At 45.0% G+C, this 21625-nt stretch overlaps 1 protein-coding gene across 2 annotated transcripts in view; it reads right to left on the bottom strand.

Moving 5' to 3' along the window:
• Positions 1-906: 906 nt before the first annotated feature.
• dph1 (diphthamide biosynthesis 1) overlaps positions 907-21625 on the bottom strand; it is a 56802-nt gene continuing 36083 nt past the window's right edge. For both annotated transcript variants that reach the window (XM_083684397.1, XM_083684398.1), the window contains 7 exons: positions 20297-20418; positions 17036-17104; positions 16321-16477; positions 14780-14880; positions 6644-6722; positions 3484-3618; positions 907-1886 (listed from right to left, as the gene is read on the bottom strand). In XM_083684397.1, the coding sequence (XP_083540523.1) occupies positions 1803-1886; positions 3484-3618; positions 6644-6722; positions 14780-14880; positions 16321-16477; positions 17036-17104; positions 20297-20418 (747 nt within the window). In that variant the 3' untranslated portion in view covers positions 907-1802. The remainder of the gene's footprint in view (positions 1887-3483; positions 3619-6643; positions 6723-14779; positions 14881-16320; positions 16478-17035; positions 17105-20296; positions 20419-21625) is intronic.

The raw sequence follows: 21625 nt of genomic DNA, 5'->3' as shown, positions 1-21625 counted from the left end.
GTGTGGGAGCTGAGCTGTGACGACAAACATTGGCCTTCGTTTCAAAATGGTGGACGTGCAGAACTGCTTGTCTTATACGCACATTAATTTAATTTGCTTTCCCTTTTGAAAATGAGATGACACCTTGGTGTTTTCAAACATGTAGCATCTACCCTTAACTCAAGAAACTGGAAACATGGAAACATCTGAGAAGAAAAGCGAGTGAGTAGGCAGCTAGGACGGTGACTCTAAAAAGTGAGTTCGTTCAGCTTTGCCATCCAGAAAAGTTTACTGATCTTGTTAATCAAGTTTAAAATGTTCTCCCCGGTTCCCATGAGCGTACCATCTGAGAGACTGTTTTCCCTCTCTCTTCCCCTCCCTCGCTCTCCAAATATTTCAATAAAACATCAGCTGAACTGAGATAGAACTCTGCTTTCCACTGAGTATGCCCAAATAAAGACTAATGGCATACACAATAGCAAGCGACAAACAGCTTTGAATATGAATATGGCAGCTAGCTAGCCATGTGACGAAGGGCACTGTTGGGACTGGCGCCATCACACTGGCCTCTGTTGCCAAGGAGATACAGCCGTGAGTGACTTCTCCATGACGATGCACAGCAGTCCTTCCAGTCTGCTCTGTTCTAGTCAGAGGGGTGCAGCATGACATCAAAGAGACTGTAGCCTAGTATATTACCTGGGGAGAGAGCGATACACACTCGTAGAATCACACTGCTGTCAATCAGTGCAGACACTCCAGTGAGTTGCTGAGAGAGAACGTGTCATTGACAGAATCATGCATTAATAAATGATGAGATCGAGAGAGAGCAGTCGTGACTTACAGTACAGTACACAACCCAGACCAGGAACTCCAGCTCTGTCTCCCAAACACAAACCTCTTCTTGTCTCTACATCATATGTTTATTAACACAACAACAAATAAACAGACCTTCAACAAGTTCCGTCATATGATATTTTATGTTGATATGTTCTTAAATGCTTATAGTTTAAAAAATAGTATGAATGGTTAAATAATAAACATGAATATCTGAATTAAGCATCTTTACATTGGTATTTCTGAAGAGAAAAGAGTTATTGTTGAATATGATACATACAGTAGTAGAGAACATTCTTGAGGGAAAAAAAGGAACTGTACAATGCATCTTCGTCCTTGTTCCCTCTTCTTAAAATATACTGTACTGACGGTTAGCAATGTACCCTACCCAGCGACAAGTGGACTGCATTGACTAAAGCTACCCACATTCAACAGAATTTCAAAAGAACCAACTCAGGGTCGTTCCTCCGCCTTCTCACTCACTCACACACACACACACACACACACACACACACACACACACACACACACACACACACACACACACACACACACACACACACACACACCTCTCCCTCTCTCTTTTTCTCACAGATTCCTTCACTTATTCACACTCTGTGTGTGTGTGTTCAAGACACACACACACACACACACACACAATTCCCCAAAAATGAATAAGAACTTAGACACAATCCTTTTCAACTCTGCAACTGTCTAAGTCTGATGGAAGGTTATCGAATGTCTCGTATATATCCATATTTATGTGAAGCTGAGTCTCTTTAGCTCTATTTGATGCTTGTGAGGGGAGGTGTCATGCTGGGCTCAGAGGGAAAGTTCTTCAGCAGTTAAAAAAAATACACGCACACACGCACAGGCACACGCACACGCACACGCACACACACACTCCCCTCCACCCTGGCGTAGCTCCAGCTCATAGACATGATAAGAGCTAGTAGGCAGCCAGCCATTGATGGTGGTGATGAAACGTGTCATTTTCCCTGACAGCCACAGGGGGCGCACTGGTCCGGTCCACAACACTGCTTGGAGAGAGGGGCTGGCGCAGTTCCCGGTTTCTGCAGGAGAGACAGTGGGAGAGTGTTAAACAGTTTGGAATGCTGACAAACAGAACCCACCTCTGACATGTTTAACATGGGGGGGCAAGATGACAAAGGAAACCCTAAGGATGTACACCAAGAGGAAATATCCTTTTAGATGTTTTAAGATGAATGGACACAAATGGGGAACACTTTCCATTAAGAGACAATTTGCAAAGGGTTTATAAATGGTATACAATTAGTTAATAAATAATAATTATATATAGGTTATTATTGAATGATAAACTATTTACCAACAGTTACAACTCATTAGTTTAGATATATAAATGCACTTGAAAACTAACCCTGACGTGAAATCATGCAACATTATTGACAATGGTTACACAGTTGGGAAACAGTTATTTCCTGACTTGGGATGATTCAACTCATCTTTACATACAATGTTATGATCTCCCAAAGCCTCATTTAAACATGTCCACCATGCAGGTTCCGAGATTTTATTTGTTGATAGATCCATCCACTACTTAGCTCATTTTCTGTGTTCACTGATGTTTGTTTAGTGCTCTGAGCTGGTTTGGGTCAATCAATGAGGAGACAACATTGATCATTCTGTGAGTTCTCTTCTGTCCTCTGTACTTAGGTAGAACACCTTTGACCATTTATTAATGAGTAACCAACATTAATTAAAAAGTCAGCAACATGTGTAATTGATAAAATGGCACCTTAATGTAAAGTGTAACACACCATTGATCATTAATTATTGACTTAGCAACATTTATTCCCGGGTTACTAACAGTTATAAGTCACGTAATGTCACCTTAATGTAAAGTGTGAGCCCAGCATTTTGAATAATTCAACAATTGAATAATACACTGGTTATAAATAATTGGTTAACTAATTATAAACCATTTACAAAGTGTATCTTAGAAGGGACACTTCACCAATTGTTAACATCATATTTATTGTCTCCACCACCATACCAGTGTATAAAGATGTGAAAACTGTGATTTTCTGAAAGAGAAAAGAAGGGAAATTACCCCCTATGATGTCATTGGGGTAGAACATATATGGCAATCAGTGATTTTCAAGAACTACAGCCACAAAAGCAACAAGCTAGGTGAAAACTTGTTGTAGTTTCTGAAAATCACTGAGATATTCACAAATAATTACCCTCATCATAGGGAGTATTTTACATAGGACTTGTTCTGCTATCTTTTTGACAAAAATAATAATAATAAAAAAAACAGTTTTAAATATGCAGACACTGGTATGGTGCTGACGATAATGAATATGAGGTAAAGAAAAAAAAAAAAGAAGAATGTAAAGGGTAATGTAAAGGGTAATGTTCACAAATCAAATTGAGCCATTTCAATAAATCGTGGAGCATACTTCAAATATCATGTGTAAGGATATATAGCCATAAAACAACAACAACAACAAAATACCTCCTGAAATCTGTCCTGTTAACCTTGTGCCACTGGGTGTCACCATGGTGACACTCTCTCGACTCATCCACGTGAGCCACGTGGCCCACGCTGCCATTTTATGGATTCATCCCTTGTCCTCCCTCTCTCGTCTCCTCTGTCATTCATCTTCCTCCCCCCCTTTCGCTCACCTGGGTCTGTCTGCGAGCGGGCCGAGCTGGTTGGTTGTCGGGGTGGTTGGGCGCCCATGGCCCCAGACTCTGATTGGAGTAGAAGTCCATGGGGTAAACCTCCTGCCAACCCACCTGCTGCAGAGCCACGGCTGCCTGGAAGACAAAGGAAGGGAGGGGAGAGAGAGAGAGGAGGAGGAGGAGAGGGTAAACATAGATGACCTACACAGTCAAACCGCAGGGTTTACTGACCAGTCCCTTTAACCTGTCCTTTAGAACACAGACTAGCCTAAAGCGTCATTGTTATCAAAGCTTGGAACCACCTCCATTTCAAGCCATTCCCATTGATGATATGCATCATCTTCCTCAAGTTTTATAGATTTTTTTTCAGTTCATGAATTGAATTGCAATTAATTTCTAGAAATTGTGTCTTGACCTCAGAGGCTAGAAGCCAGGTGATGTGTTTGTTCTGGAACCTATCTTGTCCCTAGATGTAGCTAATGCTGTGGGATGAGTAAGACCTGTGAGAAAGTGAAATGTAGTGGTTGGGATGAGTCAGTAAGTGTGAGAAAGTGAGATCTGGTGGTTGGGATGAGTCAGTAAGTGTGAGTAAGGGAGATGTAGTGGTTGGGATGAGTCAGTAAGTGTGAGTAAGGGAGATGTAGTGGTTGGGATGAGTCAGTAAGTGTGAGAAATGGAGATGTAGTGGTTGGGATGAGTCAGTAAGTGTGAGTAAGGGAGATGTAGTGGTGTGGGATGAGTCAGTAAGTGTAAGTAAGGGAGATGTAGTGGTTGGGATGAGTCAGTAAGTGTGAGTAAGGGAGATGTAGTGGTTGGGATGAGTCGGTAAGTGTGAGAAATGGAGATGTAGTGGTTGGGATGAGTCGGTAAGTGTCAGTAACACGCCAGTGGAGCGCTACAGAGGCTGCACTGCACAGCAGTATCCTGAGAACATGGGGGACAATGACTCCACATGCCAGACAGGTGTCAAAACATTGAGTCTGGATGACAAGCAGAGGTGTCACTGTCTCGATGCAGAACACAACAGATGCTGGAAGAGAGCATTACCATACAGACAGCATGGGAGCATATAATTTCATACTGCGGAAAACATCATCATCTGTGTGTATTTGTTTCATATTATTATAATTATATTATAAAGGGCTTATTATTGATACCAAACCAGGTATTCATGAGTCCCTGCAATTTAACAAAACCCCTAGTACAGCGAACAATGTCATTCAAGACCACAGAGCACTTCATTAGGAACACTACTACTAGTATACTAATACTGGGTAGGGCCTCCCTTTGCTCTCAAAACAGCCTCAATTCTTCGTGGCATTGATTCCACACAAGATGTTGGAAACATTCCTTTGAGATTCTGGTCCATGATGACATGATTGCATCACGCAATTCCTGCAGATTTTTCAGATGCACTTTCAAGCTGTGAATCTCCCATTCTACCACATCCCAAAGGTGTTCTATTGGATTCAGATCCGGTGACTGGAAAGCCACTGAAGAACACTGAACTTATTGTCATATATGTGAAAAAGTGAAGGGGTCTGAATACTTTCCGAAGACACTCTGTATATATATACTGGGAAGTTTATATATATATGTGTGTTCCAGATCTCTCCTTCTCCAAACAAAATATTTCTCAATCTCTCCTGCCTTTCGTCAGACCCTGTGTGATGATCCAGCTCTCCATCCATCCTCTATCCTCTGCTACCCTCTCCTGCCCTCCCTGCTCAACCTCCCCTTTATCATCTCCTCCTTACTCCCCTCTTCTCTTCTCCTCCCTGCTGTTCTATCCATCCTCTCCTCCCTGCTCTTCCCGTCTCTCTCTCTCTCAGTCTCTCTCACCAAGCTAGCTGTTTCTGCTAATCCCTGTGCTGACAGGAGAGCCAAGTGTGTCTTATTGACTATAAATATAACATGAGACGCACTGAAAATAACCACTGCCCCCGCTCTCCTCCCTCTCTCCCCCTCTATCTCTCTCTTCTTCATCTCCCTCCCAGTGCCACAGAGAAAAGCGGGGTACACAGAGATACAGTGTATTAGTCGGGATGAGATGAGGTGAATTAAGACTTATCACAAGTACACACACACACACACACACACACACACACACAAACATACAGTAAACGCGAATCATTTAAATGCATTGATATGATCACATAAGAGCTGTCTGTGAAAAGCAGAGCGTGGTTCACCGGAAGCCTTTTTGAAAACAAACGTGACAAACGTCAATGTGTCGTATTACTGGGTGAAATTCACCGACATCTCAACAGTTGTACGATATCATTCACTGCTGCGGTATTGGATTGAGTCATGTATGCCTACTGTATGTAGCAGCTCAAAAACCAGAGTTGACCTTGAACACATATTTTAAGGTATTTGTCAAGATGATGATGATGATTCCTTTTTTTTAAATTCCTTTTTATCCTGTAAATGAAATTGAATTGTGTGATGTGATCATTTGGAGCGTCTGAGTGTCTACACCAGATACAGTGAGAAAGGACAGTCTCTCCAGGTTGAAAAGCAACCTAATATCAGCGACTCAAATCCCTCTGAAGACTCCTAACTCATGACTAGAACGAGTGATTTATCTTTGAACAAAACGCTCAATTACACTTCCACATATCCTCAAATGTAACCAAGGTCAAGGTAAGACCTATGTATGGGTTAACACATTACAACCAAAGCCTATCTCTGGAAAATCCACCACCTCAGCTGTGTAGCACTCCAAAAATCATTGAAACAACAACAACATGAAATTAATCTTAATGTGTCATCTGATCCATCTCTTTCTGGTTAGAAAAACAAGGTGGGGTGCAGTGTGGGGTGACCACCAGTGGGGGGAGCTGGTCTCCTGTGCAGCTGCGTGTAGAGTCAGAGAGAGCAGCAGCTCTCACTCACTGCAGAGCTCTCCCAGCTTGTCCTTCTCTGTCTCCCTCCTCTTCCTTCTCTCCCTCTCTCTCGCTTGTATGGATGCTCCAAAACTAACCACCATAATAATGTGCCACTGCTATGTAAACACCAGCCACCCGGACACACAGCCAGCTTCGAGTGTGTGTGTGCATGCGTGCATGCTTTGAGGACAGGAGAAAGTCGAAGGTATTAAGTGTGTGTGTCCTTTGATAGTGAATGCTGGTGAGTGGTTGTAAGATGCCATGTTTACCTCATAGGGAGACAGCAGGGGTTTGGAGAAGGCCGTGCCCCAATCGATGGAGAGACGCGGGCAAGCGATCTGGACCCACCTGCAAGGGGGCGGGGGAGGGAGGGAGGGAGGGAGGGAGGGAGAGAGAGAGAGAGAGTGTGAGAGGGGAAGAGAGATCACATTAAAGAAGCAGGGCACATCTCAGATTGCAGGGTGCATGTGAATATGCGCTGCATCGTCAGCCACTGCGTCCACCTGATCTTCTGCATTTGTTAGACGGATCTGTCCTGATTTGCACAGCTCTAAACACACACAGAGCAGCCAGCGCATCCACGGAATACCCATACCCAGGGAGTGAGGGAGAGAGGGAGAGAGGGATGCTGAGAGGAAAAGCAGGGGAAGGAGGGGAACACGAGGAGGGAAAACAGGTAGAGTGGGGAGAGGTAACACATGGAGAAAAGGAGGGAGAGAAAGAAAGAAGAGGTTAGGTGAGCTGGAGTAAAGAACCGCTGCACTAGCCCAGTCTCCACGGAGCTAGCCTACATAGCAGACAGACTGGTAGGGGAGGGGTTGTGTGTGTGTGTGTGTGTGTGTGTGTGTGTGTGAGAGAGAGAGAGAGAGAGAGAGATAGAGAAAGATAGAAAGAGAGAGGGTAGATGGGGGGAAAAAAAGAGAGAGAAGGAAGGGCAGAGAGAAATGTGTATCTACATGAGGATGTGAGTCAGGTATGAGGAGGGGATGTAAACAGCTGGAGGGTGAAGAATGAAGGATGAGGGGGATAGAGATGGACCTTTAATATAATCGCTTTCACAAATCAATGGTATCTACAGCCCCATCTCCCCTATATATACTGCTCCTCCTTACTCCCTATTCCCAATGATGGAGACCAACCCGTAATAATATCAATATTATGGATCTGTTTCAAGGCACTGTCAGTCATATTTTATGAAATGTTAACAATTAAATACCTTGAATATGATGAATGTGACACCTAATTACCTTCATGAGAGAAGAACAACTACCGTAGGTCATCATAACCAAAGCAACAAGGATCTGTTACTTCATTACTGCTGTAATCTAATGTTGCTCTCACGGAATGGAATTCCTCAAGCACATCCGAAGTCGCAGAAATCAAGTTCTATTTGCATGTTAAAACGCACTAACCTCCATAGTGAACATTGTGCACTACCCTCCATAGTGAACATTGTGCACTACCCTCCATAGTGAACATTGTGCACTACAGCTCCATTGTGAACGACCTCCATAATGAGCATTGTGCACTACCACCATTGTAAACAGTGTGCACTATGCTCATTATGGAGGTCGTTCACAATGGAGCTGTAGTGCACAATGTTCACTCTGGAGGGTAGTGCACAATGTTCACTATGGAGGGTAGTGCACAATGTTCACAATGGAGATTGTGCACTACCCTCCATTGTTAACATTCCTGCATGCATAAATCACTGACAGTGCTTTTAAATCCACAAGACCAAAGTAAGTAAGGTCAGTGCGCGTATCATATCAATTGCAATACAAATGTGTGTATATTAATTCTTTATTTGTGCTCAGGTGTACACAGGTGTGTAGCAAAGAGAGTACAACGATAGCTCTAAAACGACAGGGATCTTTAAGGATAAGTTTAATGTTTAACTGCCACAACGTTAATCTGCCTTCTTTATTTTTTCCCTCCTTCCCACACACATTCTCGCTGTGTAACAGCTGTCTTATATCATAAGTTGCTTGAACTGCAGAATTGATTGGGGCTTCACCTAAACCACTTGAGCCTTCTCCTTCCCCTCCTCCTCTCTGTCACGATACAGCACTATTCCGCCCCCTCAGGCTTAATGCAAGGCATTTTCTCATTTTCACATAATAATAACTTTTTCCCACTAAAATATCTCTCTAAAAAGTTGATGAATTATTATTCATCATTCTAATTTGGAAGCCAGCTGAGTCAGATCTTTCCCTGACAGAGGTCTCTGAGGAGAAACTTTTGGATGCTGAGCGGAGATAGTGAAGCATTGGTTATGTGAGATGACCTTTTCAGGAATTTCAGCTGTTATTCCTTCTCAATGCCCTTTGGCCCTGCACACACAGCACATACATCAGAAAGGCCTTAGCTACTCAACACATCAGTTTGGGTACAATTATTCAGGGCTCAAACTGAACATTTTCACTTGGTAGCACCAGTACTCCCAAACCGGTACATTTAGGAGCACCCAAAATATTCTAGGAGCACCCCAATTTTTTGGGGGAGCACCACATAAAAAAATAGGGGTTTGAGTAATCAACACAACAGATAGGAGAAGAAGAACTAGAAGTAGAAAATCAATGACAACAGATGCACAAAGTAGCAAAATGGATTTAATCCCATTCTAATCGTCTGGCCATAGGGATTGAGGCACGGAAACCCGCACTAACCTGATTGCCTGACTCAATGCATCACCTGCTACCTATACCTACAGAATAACGTTAGGAATTTTAATGCGAGACAGAAGTAAGGATTTTGTGTTTCAGTGGTATTGACACTGGACAGAAAAGTAGCCTATAGAGGACATGAGAAAATTGTGACTGAGTGTATCGTGCAGTGTACAAAACAGACTTTTTTTCTCTGGACATTTAATTCCCTCTTCACTTTCACCCACCCGTTTGGTAACAATAGCCGGGATGCTAATAGTCTCTAACGACCGGCTTCTCTGAAGACCCACTGACCCATTAATCATTGCTAATGAACAGTTCGTAGGGGGTGGGTACAGACGGACGCTGTAAAGGTCCTGCCCATATATTCCATATCTGACATCATTTTATCAAGTGCCCATGAACACATGATTTGTTATAAATGAAGATTTATCCAAGGACATAATTCTGACCAGACAATCATTTGTCCTTCTCCAAATTGAAACAACTCATAGGCTACTCCTCACGTAATTCATCTAGGCTGTCATTATTGTTAATTCAGAGTGAAAAAAAACTAATTATAATAATACAAATGAGCTCACAAATGGGGCAAGTGGAGAAGCAGATATGAGCTACAGTTTCACAACAAGCTTATCCATTACAATTGTTTAACAATGCCGTGATGGTTTTGTGGAGGTGAAATACATCAAATAAAACGTGTGGAAAAAGCCAAGTTGACTTTCTACTGCTGTGGTGGTACCGCCGTGCTACCGTCACTCAACCTTGAACCTTCTAAACTCTCACCTTCTGTAGGTACATCCTCACAAACTATTGGATGCGTAGAAGACGCACTGTTCTATTACGCTCAAGGGAGCGCAAGAACCATGAAACCACAGACGCCAGATTGACCATAAATGCCACTCACATCTGCCTCTCTGTCAATTTAAAGGGACATTTTCTTAAACAGAAAAATCCAAATCTCCTTTCCCCCCTGCATTACCTAAACAATCAAAAGCTTCAGCTGACATTTGACCAGGAGGAGGCGATTCATGCCAACAGGGGATACTTTAACAGTGCGTGTGTGTATGTATGTGTTAGCATGTACATGCGTGTGTGTGCATATTGCAGTGCATTTATGATTTGCCTACACAAGATACTTAGGGCAAGTACCAAGATAGGTTGGGAAAGATGGAGATGCAGAAGAGAGGGGAGGGTGGAGGAAGTGGTAGAAAAGCCCTCCTCTGTAGCAGGGAGCAGATTGGCGCTTGGTGCCAGGGGGGAGTCTGCTGATATTAACCCAGGTGGCTCAATGGCATGGCCCACGAACACATGCTTAGACACACTGGCTAGGCCCCCCCAGCACCCTACCAAATTCAATTTACAGCCAATATCTGAGCTTAGATCTGTCTAGCACATCAGACACCGTTCAACGAGGCAGAGCGAGGAAGGGAGGCAGAGGGAGAAGGTCCCCTACTGTATATTCCCTACTACATCCCTGATATTTTCCTGTGTGTTGGGAGAGAGACAGGTTAAAGAAATACATTCTGTCCTCATCAGAGAGGGTCCCTTACTGTATATTCCCAACTACATCCCTGATATTTTCCTGTGGGTTGGGAGAAAGACGAGTTAAAGACATTATATTCTGTCCTCATCAGTGAGTGAATGAGGTGCTCCTTTCTCTTATGTATGTATGTATGTGTGTGTGTGTGTGTGTGTGTGTTCTTCCCTGCAGAGGAGAGGAAGGCCCCTCCAGATACAGTGAGAGTGTTTAATTGGATGAGAGAGGGATAGTACACACAGAGGAGTGGGGCTGAAGGGTCTGTCACGGCAGGAGCGCCAGGGTTCCTGCATGTCCCCAGTGTGAGTTCTAACCCTGGTTCTGTTATGTTGCTCTCTCTCTCAGCTCCATTACTCCTAGGCTTGTGCTGGTATCAGAATTGTCAAACCGGTATACCTTCATACCTTCAAAATACCTGCTACATCGGTAACACCTTCATAAAAATGTTTTAATCTTTGTGCCACCCGGCGCAGCGAAACATACGGCATCGTCAAACGATGTTCACAAGCGGCCTATTCAATTAATAAATGTATTCAAGGTACTATTCTGGTCATGTGCTTCATGTTTAATTGTGTTTTGAAAAGCTTTTTTTTTAACCTACCAAAAAGAGTAGCCTCTATATTGCTAATGTTCGCTAACTGGCTACACACACAAAGCCAGCTCTTGGTGCACAACGCACACATACACACAGTTTAGGGCCTACTTTTGTTGTATGGGTTGAATCCAAAACGTTGCCATACTGGGGCAGTTCCTCTGCCCTGGTCCAAGTCAACAGGTCACACTAGTTTACCGACTGATTATTATTTTATTTTTTCTCTCTGGCTATCATAACAGGCTACAAATGTTCCACAGTGTCACTGATCAAATGTCAGCTCCTGCCCTTGGCAGGTGTAATGGCAAAATAACGGTATGGACGGCGTGGCAGGAATTACACCAATGTAAGCGTACACCGTATGCTACTGGTAAAACCTTCCACCGGCCCAATCCTAATTACTCCCAGTGATAAGGAGACCTCCAGCAGCAAAGGTGGGTTTCAATTACCCTCAAATTATGACCTAACAAAGGCATTTCCAACATTCCATACTGTAGAAAAATGGGAAGAAATCACCTTGAAGCGTAGATTTAATGGAATTAAAAACACATAAATTGATACCATTGGTGACATGTGGGTGAAGACTAAATGCAGATAATTCCCTGTAGGGAAAGAAAAAGAAAACCCACAGCGCCTTGCAGGGTGTTTTCAATCCAGTTGAGATAAGTGTGAGCAGATATCTGCACAATGTCTTAAAACCAGCCTGGGGACAGTCTAATTACACACTTTAGAGTGCCTGCTAATGGTTTTTGTGAGTGTCTATGTGTGTGTGTGAGTGTATGAATGAGTGTGTGTGTGTGTGTGTGTGTCACTAATGGGAGAAAAGGGCTGGGGGGGTGTACCTTTTCTCTCTCTACTACACTGTGAGAGCGAGCTCTCCATCTCTCTCTCTCTCCAGCCTCTCTGCTGCCTTTGACTCGGTGCCCACCGGTAAGCACTTCCCCCCACATTGTGGGGTCAGAAAGTAAATAAAACTTCCTTTTCAAACTGAAAAATGTCTGGTGTTTAAGGTGACCTTTCGTGATGTCTATTTCCGTCTCCTGTAGGGTGATTATGTTCTATTCTAAACTCAAGAAGCAATGGCAATGGTAAAAATGAGCGAAAAACGTTTACAAGTGGAGTAAGTCGACAAGCCGACAGAGAATGGAAGCATTTACACCTTGCATAAACACTAGAAGCCCCAGGCCTTCATTACTACTGAGTATCCAGAGTGAAGTCTGGAAAAGTCCATTTGTTGACGTTCACGTAACAGTGTCATTATTGAATTAGATCAATACCATGCAAACAATAATGCACTGGTTGCGTTTAGTCAGGACTTGAGATTCATTAGAATACCAGATTTTGTATTTTTAAGAAAAGCTTACATATTGACACAAAAACAAAGCAGACACAAAATAGCTTATTCTTTCAGTGGCAATGCACCTTTACACAAATAAGTCCTCAGACAAATCAGTCGGCTTTTACGCTCCATCATACTAACCACATTCAAAACAAATCTACTGAGATGTCTGTGTGCAACATCTATAGACAAGTCGGTTGCACATTCTACAGGTGTCTTGGGTTTTGTTCCGTGTGCATCTGCCCAACTGACACTGTGTCTTTGCGGACTAGGGTGCATGATTTGAATTCATCACCTCATTCTCAGACACTCACTCACCTGTTGGCCGAGATGCATCAAACTTGTCAGGCTTGTTAGCCATGAATTGCGTTCCAAGCGTCTGTTTGAAACAACTGCTCATCAACAGTGACTGTCTTGTAACAAGCAATCAAGTTACGCACAAAACTCTATCATTGCCCAGTCTCTGGATCAGTCTGTTAACAAAAACCCAAGTGTAAGATATTTTCAAATTTCTCTGCCTCATGAGGAGAAGGATAGTTAACAAAAGTAAGAAGTGTAGGTAACAAATACTTGCAGTGTTTTTACTGAGATCGATTTAGTTCATAAATTAATAAGTGATAAAATTGGTCATTCTGTTACCAAATCGGTAATAGATGACCAAATATAATCGGTAACAGAATTACTATTGAATTGGCTACATTTACTTATTGTACAGGTTGTACAGTAAATAATCTATGTTCACTTTTGCGCCTCAGGATGTGATTTGTAGATTTTTCAAAAATGACAGAGACCTAACTGTTCTTATTTGGGTGATGCTAATGATCTGGTGAAGCCAAAACTTCAAACCAAAAAAACACTGGAAATTATGATTTTAATATGCGTCCTGTGATTGTATCACGTACTGTATGATCTGATAAGGATCGAATCTGGCCAGCTCTCATTTCCACAAGGATTCAAATTCGCCCTTAATCTGACTTCCGTGTCTGCGTTGTGATTGGATTATCACGGCCACGTGACTAATTGAAACAAAGTTGAACAGAATGTGGTTAACAACGTCCGTGTCCGGACTGGATTGACACTTGTCTGCGATGCAGAGGTGGTTTCACAGCGCAAACTCGATGACAATGTGTTTCTCCATTTACACCTGTCTTTTCATGTCGACACATCAGAATGCGGACGGTGTCTGGATGCAGGACACAATTTAACACAAGGTGTCTCAGTCCAGTGACGAGCATGGCAAGCCATCACCTGCTGTTCCCTCACTCACCTAGGGAATGAGTCCGATCCCGTGTTACATTCTCATCAGCCATCTTCAGTCACCTTTTGCAGAACGATGGATCATTAGGGAGCTGAGAAACCTCTCTCTCTCCATCAGGCCTGTGACACCGGTCTACCCTGTGACGTCAGCTCTGACAGAGAGAGGCTGAACTCCACCATTTCTTTCCATAGCATTATCCTCTCATCTCTTGAGTACTTCACCACGGCGCTGTCTGAACAGGTGCCCGTGAAAAGGCTTGACTGAGATGAGAAGTGTGTGGTTGGGTTGAGTCGTGACAAGCTTACCAATTTAGCGTTGTGCCCATACGCCTGGGAGAGTGAGAAAAAAAGAAAAAAAACACCCCCTAGTACCGCGTTCCCTCCCTCTCCAACACAACCCCCTCAACCACATTTGTGTCGCCTGATCACATGCTCTCCACCTCTCTTTCCCACTCCCTCCCTCTCTCTCCATCTTTCAGACCTTCTGTCCTTTCCTCACCCACTCCTCCCTCACCCACAACACTACTCATTACTCCGCAGTTAGAGGCCAACCTGCAGGAGTGTGTGTAACGTGTGAGTGTGTGTGGTTGCGTGGAGCGTGTGTGAGTGGACTGTGTGTGTGAGAATTGTGTGTGTGTGTGTGTGTGTGTGTCTCAGAGCCCTGCTGCTCATCAGTCTCTCACTAATTCCTTCTCTTCCCTCTCCTGCCAGCCAGTCAGATAAATCAGAGCGACTGGAGCATGAAGCAGGAGCAGTTGACATTTCACTTTAGAAACTTTTCTTTTGTTGTTTTTCTTTTGAAGACATTAATGACGATGTCTTGCTGGATAACAGACCACATTTCAGCTGGCACCTGCATGTTTATCAGGAATATGCATCAACGGCAGGATCTGCATTTTAAGGTCTGTTCACACGCACCTCTCAGAGATAATAATATGTGTGTGTGTGTGTGTGTGTGTGTGTGTGTGTGTGTGTGAGAGTGTGAGTGTGAGTGTGAGCGGGCCATTGACTCACGCATCCACGTCTGCCATGAGGTCCAGCTTGCTGGGAAAAATTTCGGACAGCAGCACTCGAGTGAAGGACTTGCCTAGAGCCTCAAGCTTGGACTCCAGATGCTGGGATGAAGAGTGAGAAATAGACAGAGAGAGAGAGAGAGGGAGAGGGAGAGGGAGAGGGAGAAGAGTGAAATGCAGAGAGTGAGGGAGTGAAGAGAGAGTAGGAGGACCATCACAAGCTTTTAACATATTCTGCCTTGAGGAAAGAATGTGAGACTCCACAGAGCTAAACCTTGAACTCCAGTGCAGAGCCCACACTAGACACGTGTAGGCGCACGCACACGCACGCACACGCACACACACACACACACACACACACACACACACACACACACACACACACACACACACGGATGGGAGAAAAACACCATCACCACCACCCAATAAGATCAATAGATAAAACAGTCCAGCGAGTTCAAGGACTTGCACTTCCATGTTGTTCGATCTCGCTTTGAAGTCGGCGGTCCTGTGGACCAAAGGTGTTACCACGGAGATTCAAGACAGCCGGAAAGTGCATTATGGGAGAGGGTGGAGAGGGGGGGTGGTTGGGTCTCTTAGAACCAGGACTTCAAATAACCTACGGGCCTGAGTTAGTTTGAGATCCCCAAAAGGTTACTTAGAGGGAGATAACACTCTTAAGCCACATAAGTGATATTTACTGTCCTCTAGAGTGTACAGCAGGGAGAAAACTGTCTTATGACTGTGTTGCTATCAGAGATAACCCTGGAGCAGAAGGACAATGTTATCAGAAACTCTTTCCCAATAGGAGCAACCTCTGGGGCTTGGGGAACATTCAAAACCATGCTACTCAGAGCTACTGTAAAATGTTCTGAGTGTTTCTCCAGGAATAACTTATCAGTCAGTCAGTCTGTGTGTGTGTGTGTGTGTGTGTGTGTGTGTGTGTGTGTGTGTGTGAGAGAGACAACAGTGTTTTTGAAAAGGGGGATGACAGGAGAAACCTGGGCGTTGGCTTTAGAATCGCGTCTTGACAGGGAAAGGAGAGAAGCCAGAGATCTCCATGACAGTCGGTCTCTCACACACACACACACACACACACACACACACACACTCTTTTCCTTCCAGCATACCGATTAAAGAAGGGATGAGGCAAGGCCCGGGAAGACTCCCAAACAAAGTCAAACACAAGAGGAAAACAAAAAGCGGGGAGATCAAACGAAGGAGAGAACAAAGAGAAGAGTGCTGGGGGGGGGTAGGGGTGAACAGGCTAGAATGGTTCAGGATCCCCCGGAACGAACCTACATGCACATAAACACACACACACGCACGCGCACACATGCAGGCAGGCACGCACACACCACACACAGATGTTGAAGTTGCGGTTTGAGCGGTCCAGTACTTCATCTCTGTGCTGCTTGTCAGAGTAACTGATAAAATCTGAGCAAAATAGGTGGTGCGTATGTTGTGTGTACGTGGTGCGTATGTTGTGTGTCCGTGGTGTGTGAGGACAAGTTTGTGTGGGATGTGGACATGGGCTCCTACCTCCATGACTTTGGGGCTGCCCTGCCTGCCCAGCGTCCCCAGGATCAGGCCCCATCTCTGGGCAGAGCGAGCCTTGTTGATGGACTGCATCCGTAGGGCCCGCATGGCCTCGTGGTCATAGTATTCCCTTGAGAACACCTTACTGTACGGGTCATACCTACACACACACACACACACACACACACACACACACACACACACACACACACACACACACACACACACACACACACTTATTGTGTATATTGTTCACAACAGACATCTATCTTGAGGATAGAAATGCAAATGGAGAAAATCCAATCACGGAAAATCCATCAAGTATCTCAGGCAATTATCTCAGAGGCATTTCTGAGAATCTAATCTTGTTTTCTCTACCACAAGCTCACTTGAGATTATAATCTTGTTCATGAGCCAAATGTGTGAAAAGGCAGCAGCGGTGCAGATGTGTGTAAACATAAAACAATTCCATTTAGTGTGCAAACAAATGCTATTTTCACATGTACAGTACGACGAAGACATGGAAGTTGTTATGACACCACGATCGCAATCTACACGGAGGCGGGCGTATTGGTGCGAGAGATGATTTTACATGGCACCACAAAGGGTTCTTCCATTCGTTTTCATGTTTTATGCCATTGGAAGAGAGAAAATAGCAGAGATGATTTCCACACACAGTGTTTGATCACAGAGAACATTGTGTGTGTGTCTTCCGTACCTGTAGGCAGGTATCTCTGGGTTGGCGATCATGATGGACTCCAGGTGAAACCTCCCATCTCCCAGATAACTATAAATACAGAACACAAACATAGGATGAGAGAGAGAGAGGAAGGGAGCGATAGAGAAACTCCCTGCAGGCAAATATACATGCAGTGTAGCAACACCACTGATCTATAGCCTCCTACATCTCCTCCTCCTCCTCCTCCTCCTCTCTCTCTCCTACATTCTCTCTTTCCCTCCCCCACCCCCTCTTCTGTCTTCCTGGCCCTCTCTCCAGGCGTTCAGTGAGTGAACAAAGTGGTGGCAGAAGGTTTGGCGCTGAGGTCGAGGGTGGGACTAGCTCTTCTGTCCGGGGGCACCACTCCTGGTGACACCTCCAGGTACTTTATTTATGTACCCGGCTTTTCAATTAACCCAGGCAATGGTATTTGTCGGCCATGTGAACCTGTGAGGGGGCGCACACCCACCTCTCGGGGGGTTGGGGGGGGCTGCAGAGAGGAGGCCTGCTATTGTCTGGGTATAGGAGTCCAGGAGTCCTTGTTACCTTGGCGATCCTTAGAAGGGCCGTGGGGAGCAGGGAGACAATTAAATTGGCTAATTAGGCAGCGTTCAGGAGAGCCACTGTAGCAGGCTGTGATGGGCATCTAGAGGAGCCATGGCACCCCAACACACACACACACACACACACACACACACACACACACACTCCCCTCAACCCCATTTACTGTGTGTGTGTGTGTGTCGGGGTGCCATGGCTGCGAGGTTTGACAGGCAGACAGACAGACAAACAGACACACATACACACACTCCCCTCAACCCCACTTACTGTGTGTGTGTGTGTCTGTCTGTCAAACCTCATCCCCCAAGCTATTGCACACAGCACATATAAGCCTGGAATAACAACGACTTAAACCTGGCCTTAGTGGGAGTGATCTTTCTGAGTAAAGTATTTGTCATTATTTGATTTTGATTAGATTTTTCCCTGCGTCTGTCTGTCTGTCTGCCTGCCTGTCTGCCTGTCTGTCTGCCTGTCTGTCTGCCTGTCTGCCTGCCTGCCTGTCTGTCCGTGTGTGTGCAAGGGTAATATTAAGCAGTGGAGCAAATTAAAGCAGAGTGATTTCTCTATTGTGCCGAGGGCCGGGGAGCTCCTTTGCAATATCCAAGGCCCTCGTATAATCACAGCACCGACAATGAGCCTCCATGCTTTTCACCCTCATTCCCTACGTCTAAGAGGACAGTGCTCCAGCACTACAAACCGAGGGGGCCTTTGTTATGCTATCCATATCGCATTGTCCTTCTTCTAAAGTGCTGAGTGCTAGGCTATAAAGGCAAATACTGCACCGCTCTGCATTAGGCACTCTGTTTCATTCTGGTCTTAATATTGTCACAGGCATTACCAAAGAGGTACAAGAGAGGAGGACGGGGTTAGAATGGGGAGATGGCGCCGCGCTCACAGCGACTCTCCAGCACTCTGAGCCTTTTCTCAAAAGATACTTTTTCTTTAGTGTCCTAATTATCGTAATGAGATGGATCAGTTTCATAAAGTATCACAGACAGTGTTCCTGGCTCAGAGACGAATGGACCATTCCTTAATTCCATAAAAGGTTCTCCCTGCTTTGAACTAAAGTCATTTCAACATATATCAGGGAATAGGTCCCCCCAATGCACTTTTAAAACCTTTCAACTCAATAAAGCACAATCATGTCGGTGACAATCGAAAGACAGAATGCATATAGGAGATGGAGGGATATTACCCAACTATTCACTTTCACTACCATCGCTAAAAATGGTAACCGGGATTGTGACTCTCCTCCTTCGCCTCAAGGATATACTGTTCATTGCTAAATTACTACCTAATGGATTGAAAAACAATCTGGATGAACAGCCTAGTCTAGGTAAATCACAGTTAAGGGAGAATACAAGGTACAACCAGGGTGAACAATCCCACGATGCCTGAATCATTCCTCTCCAGCACTTATTCCAAATAGCACTTGAAACTCACTCAGAGTTTTCTATTTGTAAAGGCCTTCTTGCCATTAAACCTTCCCGTCTATAGTTTATTATATATATATATATATATAGTTTATAGTATATTTCCTTCTATTGTGTGCTGCATTGAGGTGAAGGCTTCGTCTGAACTGTATGGGCACATCGTACGCCGCTCCTCAAAATGTGAGTAGGGAGAGACTAAGACAGCTATTCCACCAGGAGAGGAATAAAGAGAGGAATATAGAGAGGAAGAGAGAGAGGAATAAAGAGAGGAATATAGAGAGGAATAAAGAGAGAGGAAGAGAGAGAGGAAGAGAGAGAGGAATAAAGAGAGGAATAAAGAGAGGAATAAAGAGAGAGGAAGAGAGAGAGGAATAAAGAGAGGAATAAAGAGAGAGGAAGAGAGAGAGGAAGAGAGAGAGGAATAAAGAGAGGAATATAGAGAGAGGAAGAGAGAGAGGAAGAGAGAGAGGAAGAGAGAGAGAGCTAATTCTCAGGCAAGGTAATCAATTCTCTTTCTCATCTCACCCTCACCCGCCCCAACACACACACACACATCAAAGACACTTTGGATTAGTGGGCGAAATACACAAACACCCCTACACACGTGCACGTGCTCACAGGCGCACACACACATGCGCACACACGCACACACACACGCACACACACACACAGGGCTTCGCTCCCCTAAGGGACCTGGCTGTTGCCTGTACTGCTGCCGTCTCTCCTGTTCTAGGAGTGTGAAGATCACTCCCGAGCCACCTGCATGTACGCAGAGTCGGACATAATTGTATGTCTGACATTCAAATGTATATGACTGGGGACAGGACAGAAGCTAGCTCATTAAACAGGGGGCTACTTGACAGCAGCACTCTGTGCACTCACTGGAAATACATGCAGGACCACACGCTGTGTCACTGTCACCCCATCCTGTTAGTGTGTCATGTGAACAGTGCTGCCATCCGTAGGGGAGGGGGAGAGAAAGTCCGGGGCTCACATGCACATGAGTGTGTAGGTGTGTAGTGTTTGCGCGCTTGTTTGTTTGTGTGTGTACGACTGCACATATGTGTGTAGGGGAGTGTGTGTGTATCTCCTCCGGTTAATTCAAATCCCTTCAGAATAAACTGAACTGAAGTGGAATACACCTCCCGCCCCGTGCTACTCAGGACTCTGGCCAGAGTGTGTGGATGTGTTCGGGGAGGTACGACAGAGGCGGGAAGATCTGTCGCTAGGAGGGGCGGCGGGGACACGGGCTGAGGGAGTCTCTCACATGATGGCGCCGACGTTGCGGTCCAGGCGGGGGGAGGTACAGCCCAGGATCTCGCCTGGCGACAGAGGTCGACACTGGGGCACCACCACCTCATACTCTGACTTCAGAGCAGCACTCACCACCTGGGACAGAGAGAGACAGAGAGAGAGAGAGAGAGAGATGAAGGGAGGGAAATGAAGGGAAGTGGAGTGGGGGAGGTCAAAGAGAGAGGGTGGAGAGAGATGAAGAGATGTGGTCGGGTGGGAAAAGAGAGTTAGAGGACACAAAAGAAAGGATTTTAAAAGAATATTTTAATACCAAATAGAACACAAAGAAGAAAGGATTTCAAACCCAACAGCCCTAGTGGTTCCACACCTACATCCTTCTCAAGCAGCGTGAGAGGCTGAGAGCGAGTGCCAACAATTAAAGCTAGAAAGGAGCTGAAGCGCTCGGAGGCGGAGGAATAATATGTGCGCGCCTTTCAGCGGAAAGTAAACAGGGAATATTGAGGGTGTATTCTGACCCCCCCCCACCCCACCCATCTTGGACGACCTACACAAGCCTACACACCGCAGTATGAAAGAGACGCAAGCGAGCGAGCGAGCACACACACACACACACACACACACACAAACAAACACACAAATACACAGCCTCCCCACACACAAAACATGACACACGCGTTAACGCAGCACAGCGCAATGTAAAAATAACTCCAAGGCCCGAGTGACTGTTGGTCAGAGCCAGCCAAAGTCAGAGCAGCGCAGCAGAGAGGGAGGAGGCAGAGGCTCTGTGGTTAGCACTGTTAGCACGCTGCTTATGTAAAGGCCTAGGAGAAGCACATCATGAACTGAGATTTCACAAGTTCACTCCTCCTTTTAAATAACTTTTTTCTTTTCCTCAAACCCACACTTGAACTGAGCTTCGAGAGGCGAGTGAGTTTGCTGTTCACGAAGGCACAGCGAACGACTCACGCAAGTTATGTGTTGTGAGCGTGCAGCTTGTGTGCTACGCAGGCAGACAGGCAGACAGGCAGACAGGCAGACAGACAGACAGACAGACAGGCAGACAGACACAAAACTAGGGCTGTGGCAATCATGACATTTTTGGGAAAAGATTAATTGTCATGCAAATAACCTTTGTAGTCAAAACAATGATGTACCATATACGTGTGTACACCTTTAAGTGCCCAGGGATTTATGAGGTATTGCGATACAATCATGCCAACAGGGACACACGGTGAGTCAGTTGGTAGAGCATGGCACTAACAACTTTTAGGTTGTGGGTTCGATTCCCGCTGGGCCCATATACACTGAAAAATGTATGCACTCACTGCAATGTCTGTGGCTT

This window comes from Argentina silus (assembly GCF_951799395.1).
Source record: "Argentina silus genome assembly, chromosome: 14".
NCBI classification, from domain to species: Eukaryota; Metazoa; Chordata; class Actinopteri; order Argentiniformes; family Argentinidae; genus Argentina; species Argentina silus.
The sequence above is the reverse complement of the archived record's forward strand: the minus strand, read 5'-3'. Positions and strand labels throughout refer to the sequence as shown.